This window comes from Lissotriton vulgaris, chromosome 5 (genome assembly GCF_964263255.1).
Source record: "Lissotriton vulgaris chromosome 5, aLisVul1.2, whole genome shotgun sequence".
In the NCBI taxonomy this organism is placed as follows: Eukaryota; Metazoa; Chordata; class Amphibia; order Caudata; family Salamandridae; genus Lissotriton; species Lissotriton vulgaris.
The window spans coordinates 1,866,961,940-1,866,974,404 of record NC_141693.1 but is presented as its reverse complement, the minus strand read 5'-3'; the positions used below and the strand labels follow the sequence as shown (position 1 = coordinate 1,866,974,404).

At 46.4% G+C, this 12,465-nt stretch overlaps 1 protein-coding gene across 1 annotated transcript in view; it reads right to left on the bottom strand.

The window, feature by feature from the left end:
- Positions 1-12,465, bottom strand: part of ZPBP2 (zona pellucida binding protein 2) — a 901,537-nt gene that overhangs the window by 667,108 nt on the left and 221,964 nt on the right. The window contains exon 3 of the mRNA XM_086920529.1: positions 5,990-6,115. Within this exon, the coding sequence (XP_086776655.1) occupies positions 5,990-6,115 (126 nt within the window). The remainder of the gene's footprint in view (positions 1-5,989; positions 6,116-12,465) is intronic.

Below are 12,465 nucleotides of genomic sequence, written 5' to 3'. Positions count from 1 at the left end.
AGATTTATAATATACAGGTATACAGCGAGATTTGTAATCTACAGGTATAAATCTGTATCGTTCTTTTATATATGATGGCATTAAGAAAAGGTACAGACACAGGCATCCATGCTTTTAGAAATATTGGGAGACTTCCAACAGAGATATGTGAAGGGTTGTTGCTTTGGTCTTAGCTCAATCAATCAATCTATCATCGCATTTATATAGCGCACTACTCACCCGGAGGGTCTCAAGGCGCTTTGGGAGGGGGGGTCCGCTACTGCTCGAACAGCTAGGTCTTGAGCTGCTTCCTTAAAGCGAAGTGGTCTTGGGTCAGGCGGAGGTGGGTCAGGAGGGAGTTCCACGTCTTGGCGGCCAGGTAGGAGAAGGACCTTCCTCCTGTTGTGGCTCTTCGGATGCGGGGGACGGCGGCGAGGGAGTGGCTGGTCGAACGGAGCTGGCGTGTGGGAGCATAGAAGTTGAGGCGGCTGTTGAGGTAACTCGGGCCTTGGTTGTGTAGGGCTTTGCGTGCGTGGGTGAGGAGCCGGAAGGTGATTCTCTTGTTGACCGGGAGCCAGTGCAGGTCTCTCAGGTGTCCGGAGATGTGGCTGTGTCGGGGGATGTCGAGGGTGAGTCTCGCTGAGGCGTTCTGGATTCGCTGGAGTCTCTTCTGGAGCTTGGCGGTTGTTCCGGCGTAGAGGGCGTTGCCGTAGTCCAGACGGCTGGTGACGAGGGCCTGGGTGACCGTCTTTCTGGTCTCGGTGGGGATCCACCGGAAAATCTTACGTAGCATGCGCAGGATGTTGAAACAAGATGAGGAGACGGCGTTGACTTGTCTGGTCATGGAGAGGGAGGAGTCCAGGATGAAGCCCAGGTTGCGTGCGTGGTCTGTTGGTTTGGGTGCGGTGCCCAGGGCGGGGGGCCACCAGGAGTCGTCCCAGGCGGAGGGGGAGGAGCCCAGGATGAGGACTTCCGTCTTGTCTGAGTTCAGTTTCAGGCGGCTGGTCATCATCCATTCGGCTACGTCTTTCATCCCTTCGTGTAGGTTGGCTCTGGCGGTGGTGGGGTCGTTGGTAAGGGAGAGGATCAGCTGGGTGTCGTCGGCGTAGGAGATGATGTTGAGGTTGTGTTGGCGTGCGATGGTTGCGAGAGGGCTCATGTAGACATTGAAGAGGGTGGGGCTGAGCGAGGAGCCTTGAGGAACGCCGCAGATGACTTCGGTGGCTTCTGATCTGAACGGCGGTAGGCGGACTCTCTGTGTCCTTCCAGCGAGGAAGGAGATGATCCACTCCAGTGCCTTCTCCTGGATTCCGACGTTGCGGTGGCAGACAGTGTCGAATGCCGCGGAGAGGTCCAGGAGGATGAGGGCCGCTGTTTCTCCGATGTCAAGCAGGGCTCGGATGTCATCGGTGGCTGCGATGAGGGCGGTCTCGGTGCTGTGGTTGGCCCGGAAGCCCGACTGTGAGGGGTCGAGGGATCCATTCGTCTCGAGGAAGGCGGCCAGTTGCTTGTTGACGGTCTTCTCGATGACTTTGGCTGGAAACGGGAGGAGCGAGATTGGGAGGTAGTTTTTGAGTTCGGTGGGGTCCGCTGTTGGTTTCTTCAATAGAGCGCTGAGTTCGGCGTGCTTCCAGCTCTCCGGGAAGGTGACGGTGTCAAAGGAGGTGTTGATGATGTCCCGCAGGTGGGGTGCGATGACAGCGTCGGCCTTGTTGAAGACGTGGTGAGGGCAGGGGTCGGTGGGAGATCCGGAGTGGATGGAGTTCATCGTGCGGATGGTGTCTTCGGTGCTGATCGGGGTCCAGGCGCTGAGGGTGGTGGTGGGGGACGCTGGTGCGGGCATGGGGAGCGTTGGTTGTGTGCTGAAGCTGTTGTGTATGTCAGCGATCTTGTTGTGGAAGTAGGAGGCGAGGGAGTTGCAGAGGTCTTGCGATGGGGTGATGTCGTTGTTTCCGGCGTTGGGGTTGGAGAGCTCTTTCACGATGTTGAAGAGTTCCTTGCTGTTGTGTGCGTTGTTGTCCAGCCGTTCCTTGAATGCTGTTTTCTTGGTGGCGTGGATCAGTTGATGGTGCTTTCGGGTGGCGAGCTTGAGGGTGGTCATGTTGTCTGGTGTTGGGTCTCTTCGCCAGGCTCTCTCGAGGGCTCGGCAGTTCTTCTTGGAGCTCTTGAGTTCGTCGGTGAACCATGGGGCCTTCTTGCTGCCGGGTCTGCTGGGCGGGGTCCTCAGTGGGGCGAGGTCGTCTGCGCAGTTGCTGATCCACTTCGTGAGGTTGTCGGCGGCCTGGCTGGAGTTCGCTGAGCTGGCGGGAGGGTGCATGCTCAGGGATGCGGCGAGCTGTTCGGCTGTGATCTTGTTCCAGCTTCTTCGTGCAACCTTTTGCTGGTGGTGGTGGATCGTGGTTCTTATGAAGCTGAAGTGGACGCAGCTGTGGTCCGTCCAGTGGAGTCCGGTGGCGTGGCTGAAGACGATGTCCTTGCTGGATGAGAAGACGGGGTTGAGTGTGTGTCCGGCGTAGTGGGTGGTCACCAGCTGCTTGAGACCGAGGTTGGCGAGGTTGTCCAGCAGGGTGGTGGTGTTGCGGTCGTTGTTGTTCTCAATACCTGCTCAATACCTGATTAGTTGTAGAGTAGTGAAGCAGCAGCAGTAAAAAAGAGATGTTTAAGATATGTTGGGTGAGAAATTAGTGATTATGATACTTTATAATAGTTTGTGTAAAACTTCACTTGAAGTAAGCCGCATAATTTTAGGTGTGTGTTTGAAACGTTAAGTGCAGTCTGTCAAGTTTTAAAGTCTTTATGGTCTTGTGAGTGTGGTATGTCTCTACTTGCAGATGTATTCTGATGTGTTATGCTACTGGCAAGTGGTACAGATACAGGCATGCATGGTTTTAGGAATATGGTGAGACTTATGCAGTGATAGGTTGCTGCTTTATATTTGCCTAGGCCCAACATTCTGTGTATTCGTAGAATGGTGAAGCTGCAGCAAAGAAATGAGTTTTAAGATATGCTGGCAGTGGGATTAGTGGTTAGGCTACTTTTTATGAGTCTGGGGAAATTTACACTTGAAGTACACCAGAGAAATGTAGGTCTCTTTGAAATGTAAAGTGCAGTCCATCAAGTGTTAAGTTTAAGGTCTGCATGGTCTTGGGATTGCTGTATGGGATGTATGACGTTACAACACATACTTTTACAACGCCTACCTTTACAACGCATTTTTTACAACGCAACATCCATTACAACGCATTCCATTACAACGCATGCATTTACAACAAATTTTTAAAAACTACCTTTACAACGCATTCCATTACATCGCATACTACCTTTACAACGCATACCATTACAATGCATAACATTACATTGCATATAAGGTAAGTATTGGATAGTGTAGGGGTAAAAATTACTATTCTAATTCCAGGGGGGTGCAACAGTAGGGTAAGTGTTGGATAGTGTAGGGGTTAAAATTACAATTCTAACTCCAGGGGGTGCAACAGTAGGGTAAGTGTTGGATAGTGTAGGGGTACTATGTGTTGTAATGCTATGCGTTGTAATGGTATGCGTTGTAATGACTGTGTTGTAATGACATGCGTTGTAGTGGTGTGCGTTGTAGTGTCATGCGTTGTAATGGTTGCGTTGTAAATGCATGCGTTGTAATGGATGTTGCGTTGTAAAAGTTTTGTTGTAATGGTAGTGCGTTGTAAAGGTTGTTTCCCTGCTGTATGTCTGTACTTGCACATGTATTCTCATGTCTGAAGATGCTAGACGTACAAAATATAGGTATACGTCTAATTGTATATTTCTTTTAGATACGCTGATGATTTCAAAAGGTTTAGACATATGCATGCATGCTTTCAAGAATATGGTGAGACTTACAGTGGAGTCATGTAATAGACTGCTGCTTTACATTTGACTAGGCCCAACACCCTAAGTAGTTGCAGAATGGTGAAGCTGCAGCACAAAAGTGAGTTTTAAGACATGTTAGGAAATAGATTAGTGATTAGGCTAGTTTGTATGACCGTGTGAAATGGTACATTTAAAGTACGATGTATATATGTAGGTGTCTGTTTGAAATGTGAAGTGTAGTCTTTCAAGTTTTATGGTCTGCATGGTCTTGTGATTGGTGTAAGTCTCTACTTGCATATGCATTCTCAAAGCTGTTCACTATTCTGCAACTACTCAGGATGTTGGGCCTAATCAAATATAAAGCAGCAACCCATCACATGTCGCAGCTGTAAGTCTCCAATCACCAGCCACTACCCATGCAGTCATCTGTGCACTGAGGCACTATGGGGCATATTATGAAGACAGGCGATAACATTATCGCCGTTTTAGCGGCAGAAAACTGACGCTAAAACTGCGATAAATGGCGCTGACTGGTATTATGTGGAGTGTATTTATGTTGCATTGAGTAGAGTGTAATTATGCGGCATGTAATTATGTGGCACTGAGTGGTATTATGTGGAGTGTATGTTGCATTCAGTAGAGTGTAATTATGCGGCATGTAATTCTGTGGCACTGAGTAGTATTATTTGGAGTGTATGTTGCATTGAGTGCCGTGTAATTATGTAGCATATAATTATCTGGCACTAAGTGGTATTATGTGGAGTGTATTTATATTGCATTGAGTAGAGTGAAATTATGTGGCGTGTAATTATGTGGCACGGAGTGGAATTATGTGGAATGTATTCATGTTGCATTTAGTATAGTGTAATTATGTGGCGTGTGATTATGTGGAGCTGAGTGGTATTATGTGGAGTGTTTTCATGTTTCATTGAGTAGAGTAATTATGTGGCACTAAATGGCATCATGTGGAGTGTTTTGTGTTGCATTGAGTAGAGTGTAATAATGTGGTGCGTAATTATGTGGCACTGAGTGGTATTATGTGAAAACACCATAAGAGGCAGGGGAATAAGAGCTAAGCACGGTATCACCTTGCCTCGCATGCCGTCTGAGTTGAAGCATCATGGCGGAGCTTTAACAACATGTGACTTTGAATGTTCATCCTAAATAAACATAAAAGAAATATTTGAAGAACCACCGCACAACCTACTGTGCTCACATGCAACTCAAATTTTAAGGAGTTCTGTAAAATTAAAACACGTTTTTCCTCACCTGGTTTGCGTCAAAGTGGTGGCAGAAAGTAAACACAAACACAAAACAAGTGTGGACGCGAAAGTGAAAGTGCCACACTATAAATTAGTAACCTGATCCACGACCAGCTGACAGCCTGCGCGCCGCCGCTGCCTGCAAACATTTTGAGGAAAGGTGGGACATGCACCCGTCTTTGGCCATTTGTGTGCTTTCATTATTGAAAGCCACACGCAAAGGCCAATGGAATGTGTGGGAGGAGTCCGACCCACACGGAGAAGTCTCTGGGAGGTCTGGAGTGATTCCAAGAGGCCCTCTTCTAGTGCAGCACATGCGCGCTGGGCTCGACCTAAAAAAGGGGTGTCCTGGAGTGCCTTCCAGATCTGACAAGCCTAGTTGAGGGCAACTTCCTTATAATCTTGGGTGGACTAGAGAAGGCATGCTTACATGCATATTTTCTATAGCGTTCGCTGCTGAGAATGCATGGAACCTTTCAGATATCCTACGAAATCAGTGGAAATTAATTGTCATTTCAACTCACAGAACGCCAAAGAGAACGATACCAAGAAGACCACCTTTCCAGAGGTTTACAGTAAGTACCACATTCTATCCCCGGTATCGCTTCTGGCAAATAGCTCAGTCACTATTACTTTGTACCAAACCGAAAACATCTCCTACCAATAACTTGTACCACTTTAATGGAAAATATTTATCCTTTCTCTTGTTGTTTTCTGCTTGGCCAACACCTACTTACTGTAATAAGTTAGCAGTCCAGCGTATTGTCCCGGCAGACACACACAATGTGTGGTGTGCACAGTGAAGGGTACACAGCTGCACCACAAAATAATGGGTTTAATTGCCTCGTGGGCACTTAAAATGATATGCAGATGTTTACACAATGAAGAAGTGAAAAAACAGAACTTGCCTTTTATGTTTCTTCCGTTCGGTCCAATCCACAAGTAATAAGGGTCAATTGTTTCACGATGAGCAAGCTTTTCGTCCATGCACACTAGAAACGGGCTATCTCGATTTATTTCAACATAAACTTTAACTGAAAGGAGAAAGACGAAACGCATTAATTATCAAGTAAATATTACCAAAATCGTTGGAGAAACGTGGCATTCTTTTCGTGTAAACGAAAAGCAACAATTAACAAAATGCAGTGTTATCACCATTCTGTATGTCCTCCTTGGGCCTTTATTTTCAGTTTTTTACGTCTTTATTGAGAGAATAAGCACCCTAAAGTCTGCGTGCGACCAACAACTGCAGGATGCCATGTTCCATACTTCAGGCCTTCCTACCGCTGATTTAAGAGGACCTACACTTCTCTCACCTTTTGTATGAACTTTTTCATACTACAGAGACAAGACAGCAGCCATTGCCCTGCAGATCGTATAGACGACATTGCCTTGGTGTTACTAGTTGTGGCTTGCAGATGAAGTTTCTTTAAAAAAGACTGCCAAAGTGGGTGGGATCCTGACATTTATGAAACTACTTGTGATAAGAAACCCAAGAGGTCAATCCTTATATAGAGCATTTGTGTGTGTGTGTGTAAATATATATATTGCGGCACCTTATCTTGGAGAGCCATGCTTGGTTCATCATTATGGCAAGGAATTTAAAGCAGCGCAAGACACGGCTCACGAGGAGCCCACTTATGGCTGTATGGAACTTTGAAATTTATAAGCGGCTGAAAGCTTTATTATGAACTATGGCTTATGTAAATGACTACTGATCCCAGAATGCACACTGTGATGTCATGTGATGCTCCACCTGCAAATGATTAAATGAACTGACAAAGTGATCGGTAGTCTCACGCCATTTCTACTAACCGCTGCTTATGCCTGTGATCAAGGATGTGAGAATCTGAAACGCGTAAGGCACTGTAATTTACCGGCGAAGCCGCAGACTGCGCTGCTGCCTCTTGAGTTTGATGGAGAGTGCGTCCTAAAGCTTGGGCATTGTGAAACTTGAATATTGTACACGGCTACCCAGCCGTGGGGACTGCACCATGCGCTGAACTAAGCGTACCTGCGGGCACCTTATCTTGGAGAGCCATGCTTGGTTCATCATTATGGCAAGGAATTTAAAGCAGCGCAAGACACGGCTCACGAGGAGCCCACTTATGGCTGTATGGAACTTTGAAATTTATAAGCGGCTGAAAGCTTTATTATGAACTATGGCTTATGTAAATGACTACTGATCCCAGAATGCACACTGTGATGTCATGTGATGCTCCACCTGCAAATGATTAAATGAACTGACAAAGTGATCGGTAGTCTCACGCCATTTCTACTAACCGCTGCTTATGCCTGTGATCAAGGATGTGAGAATCTGAAACGCGTAAGGCACTGTAATTTACCGGCGAAGCTGCAGACTGCGCTGCTGCCTCTTGAGTTTGATGGAGAGTGCGTCCTAAAGCTTGGGCATTGTGAAACTTGAATATTGTACACGGCTACCCAGCCGTGGGGACTGCACCATGCGCTGAACTAAGCGTACCTGCGGGCACCTTATCTTGGAGAGCCATGCTTGGTTCATCATTATGGCAAGGAATTTAAAGCAGCGCAAGACACGGCTCACGAGGAGCCCACTTATGGCTGTATGGAACTTTGAAATTTATAAGCGGCTGAAAGCTTTATTATGAACTATGGCTTATGTAAATGACTACTGATCCCAGAATGCACACTGTGATGTCATGTGATGCTCCACCTGCAAATGATTAAATGAACTGACAAAGTGATCGGTAGTCTCACGCCATTTCTACTAACCGCTGCTTATGCCTGTGATCAAGGATGTGAGAATCTGAAACGCGTAAGGCACTGTAATTTACCGGCGAAGCCGCAGACTGCGCTGCTGCCTCTTGAGTTTGATGGAGAGTGCGTCCTAAAGCTTGGGCATTGTGAAACTTGAATATTGTACACGGCTACCCAGCCGTGGGGACTGCACCATGCGCTGAACTAAGCGTACCTGCGGGCACCTTATCTTGGAGAGCCATGCTTGGTTCATCATTATGGCAAGGAATTTAAAGCAGCGCAAGACACGGCTCACGAGGAGCCCACTTATGGCTGTATGGAACTTTGAAATTTATAAGCGGCTGAAAGCTTTATTATGAACTATGGCTTATGTAAATGACTACTGATCCCAGAATGCACACTGTGATGTCATGTGATGCTCCACCTGCAAATGATTAAATGAACTGACAAAGTGATCGGTAGTCTCACGCCATTTCTACTAACCGCTGCTTATGCCTGTGATCAAGGATGTGAGAATCTGAAACGCGTAAGGCACTGTAATTTACCGGCGAAGCCGCAGACTGCGCTGCTGCCTCTTGAGTTTGATGGAGAGTGCGTCCTAAAGCTTGGGCATTGTGAAACTTGAATATTGTACACGGCTACCCAGCCGTGGGGACTGCACCATGCGCTGAACTAAGCGTACCTGCGGGCACCTTATCTTGGAGAGCCATGCTTGGTTCATCATTATGGCAAGGAATTTAAAGCAGCGCAAGACACGGCTCACGAGGAGCCCACTTATGGCTGTATGGAACTTTGAAATTTATAAGCGGCTGAAAGCTTTATTATGAACTATGGCTTATGTAAATGACTACTGATCCCAGAATGCACACTGTGATGTCATGTGATGCTCCACCTGCAAATGATTAAATGAACTGACAAAGTGATCGGTAGTCTCACGCCATTTCTACTAACCGCTGCTTATGCCTGTGATCAAGGATGTGAGAATCTGAAACGCGTAAGGCACTGTAATTTACCGGCGAAGCCGCAGACTGCGCTGCTGCCTCTTGAGTTTGATGGAGAGTGCGTCCTAAAGCTTGGGCATTGTGAAACTTGAATATTGTACACGGCTACCCAGCCGTGGGGACTGCACCATGCGCTGAACTAAGCGTACCTGCGGGCACCTTATCTTGGAGAGCCATGCTTGGTTCATCATTATGGCAAGGAATTTAAAGCAGCGCAAGACACGGCTCACGAGGAGCCCACTTATGGCTGTATGGAACTTTGAAATTTATAAGCGGCTGAAAGCTTTATTATGAACTATGGCTTATGTAAATGACTACTGATCCCAGAATGCACACTGTGATGTCATGTGATGCTCCACCTGCAAATGATTAAATGAACTGACAAAGTGATCGGTAGTCTCACGCCATTTCTACTAACCGCTGCTTATGCCTGTGATCAAGGATGTGAGAATCTGAAACGCGTAAGGCACTGTAATTTACCGGCGAAGCCGCAGACTGCGCTGCTGCCTCTTGAGTTTGATGGAGAGTGCGTCCTAAAGCTTGGGCATTGTGAAACTTGAATATTGTACACGGCTACCCAGCCGTGGGGACTGCACCATGCGCTGAACTAAGCGTACCTGCGGGCACCTTATCTTGGAGAGCCATGCTTGGTTCATCATTATGGCAAGGAATTTAAAGCAGCGCAAGACACGGCTCACGAGGAGCCCACTTATGGCTGTATGGAACTTTGAAATTTATAAGCGGCTGAAAGCTTTATTATGAACTATGGCTTATGTAAATGACTACTGATCCCAGAATGCACACTGTGATGTCATGTGATGCTCCACCTGCAAATGATTAAATGAACTGACAAAGTGATCGGTAGTCTCACGCCATTTCTACTAACCGCTGCTTATGCCTGTGATCAAGGATGTGAGAATCTGAAACGCGTAAGGCACTGTAATTTACCGGCGAAGCCGCAGACTGCGCTGCTGCCTCTTGAGTTTGATGGAGAGTGCGTCCTAAAGCTTGGGCATTGTGAAACTTGAATATTGTACACGGCTACCCAGCCGTGGGGACTGCACCATGCGCTGAACTAAGCGTACCTGCGGGCACCTTATCTTGGAGAGCCATGCTTGGTTCATCATTATGGCAAGGAATTTAAAGCAGCGCAAGACACGGCTCACGAGGAGCCCACTTATGGCTGTATGGAACTTTGAAATTTATAAGCGGCTGAAAGCTTTATTATGAACTATGGCTTATGTAAATGACTACTGATCCCAGAATGCACACTGTGATGTCATGTGATGCTCCACCTGCAAATGATTAAATGAACTGACAAAGTGATCGGTAGTCTCACGCCATTTCTACTAACCGCTGCTTATGCCTGTGATCAAGGATGTGAGAATCTGAAACGCGTAAGGCACTGTAATTTACCGGCGAAGCCGCAGACTGCGCTGCTGCCTCTTGAGTTTGATGGAGAGTGCGTCCTAAAGCTTGGGCATTGTGAAACTTGAATATTGTACACGGCTACCCAGCCGTGGGGACTGCACCATGCGCTGAACTAAGCGTACCTGCGGGCACCTTATCTTGGAGAGCCATGCTTGGTTCATCATTATGGCAAGGAATTTAAAGCAGCGCAAGACACGGCTCACGAGGAGCCCACTTATGGCTGTATGGAACTTTGAAATTTATAAGCGGCTGAAAGCTTTATTATGAACTATGGCTTATGTAAATGACTACTGATCCCAGAATGCACACTGTGATGTAATGTGATGCTCCACCTGCAAATGATTAAATGAACTGACAAAGTGATCGGTAGTCTCACGCCATTTCTACTAACCGCTGCTTATGCCTGTGATCAAGGATGTGAGAATCTGAAACGCGTAAGGCACTGTAATTTACCGGCGAAGCCGCAGACTGCGCTGCTGCCTCTTGAGTTTGATGGAGAGTGCGTCCTAAAGCTTGGGCATTGTGAAACTTGAATATTGTACACGGCTACCCAGCCGTGGGGACTGCACCATGCGCTGAACTAAGCGTACCTGCGGGCACCTTATCTTGGAGAGCCATGCTTGGTTCATCATTATGGCAAGGAATTTAAAGCAGCGCAAGACACGGCTCACGAGGAGCCCACTTATGGCTGTATGGAACGTTGAAATTTATAAGCGGCTGAAAGCTTTATTATGAACTATGGCTTATGTAAATGACTACTGATCCCAGAATGCACACTGTGATGTCATGTGATGCTCCACCTGCAAATGATTAAATGAACTGACAAAGTGATCGGTAGTCTCACGCCATTTCTACTAACCGCTGCTTATGCCTGTGATCAAGGATGTGAGAATCTGAAACGCGTAAGGCACTGTAATTTACCGGCGAAGCCGCAGACTGCGCTGCTGCCTCTTGAGTTTGATGGAGAGTGCGTCCTAAAGCTTGGGCATTGTGAAACTTGAATATATATATATATATATATATATATATATATATATATATATATATATATATATATTCTAACCACTAAATCGACTATATTCTAAGAAGCAGTGCAGCCTGCTTCATTGTTGAATAGGGATTTCCACTCAAAGAAGCGCCTCTGAATTGGTTGTAGCACAGTTACTAGTAATTAACACAGGAGAAATATATTTCCTTAAACCCGCATTCAATCAATGGCCTTACTTGTTGCCACCGCAGTAACCATAACTGTCACGTTTGTTTTTCTGAAGTTTTAAAAACTTAAAATGGCTATCCGTTTGGGTCCACATCGCATTTACCAGGGATCCGTTGGCAAAAATGGCCAAGCAAACTCTATAAACTGGTTAGTGGTGCAGGCCAAAATCTTCTAAAAATGCCAACTTCAGGGAATCATTGCTTGTGTCCACAAAAAGGTCGCTTGTGGGGTCATAGATGTCTTTGAATAAACCTCAGATTTGTTTCCACTTATGCCTCAGTTTATGTAATAACTACAGGAATAACTTGAAGATGCCACTGCATGCACAATTAAAGAAACAATAAGAAGGGATTTAATAGTACAAATAGAAAAACACTCTAAATTTGGAAGGCAGTATGCACAATGTAGGAGTTTCTAAATGCATAATGACTTTATGTAGTTTTGAGATTTTTTAATTACAGAATTAGGGAAGACGGATTAATTTGTATAAAGACACACATCTAAGCAATGTTACGCAATAACTACACTCCACCCTGTTACTTGAAGCGTAAAAGGCCATTCTATCAGGACAAGGTTGTAACATTTAACATTATTAACCAAAACATCAATGCAAGTATGACACTTTTCCATCATCATACCCTTCATTTTTCTCATCCATCCTCAAACCATCACACATTTTTCACTCCTCCCCTTTCACTCTGCAACCTCCTCCATCTCCCCATTCTCCGCTTCACTTTCCCCACCAATATCCTCTCTTGAATCTTCTCTGTTACTCTTTGCATTCCACACCTCATCAGTCACCTGTTCCTCCCCCACCCACGAGGGGTAGATCCACCCATATGTGACTCACCACCCCAATCACCCGCAACCTGTCCTTAACTGGCACACTAACAACACCGGCACCCCTTCCCCTACAACTTGTAGGGTGGGTGGGTGGACTAACTTCCACTGTCCCTCCCCGGTAGTGCCAGGTGTCAGCAGGAAGATGAGCCCTCCTCTC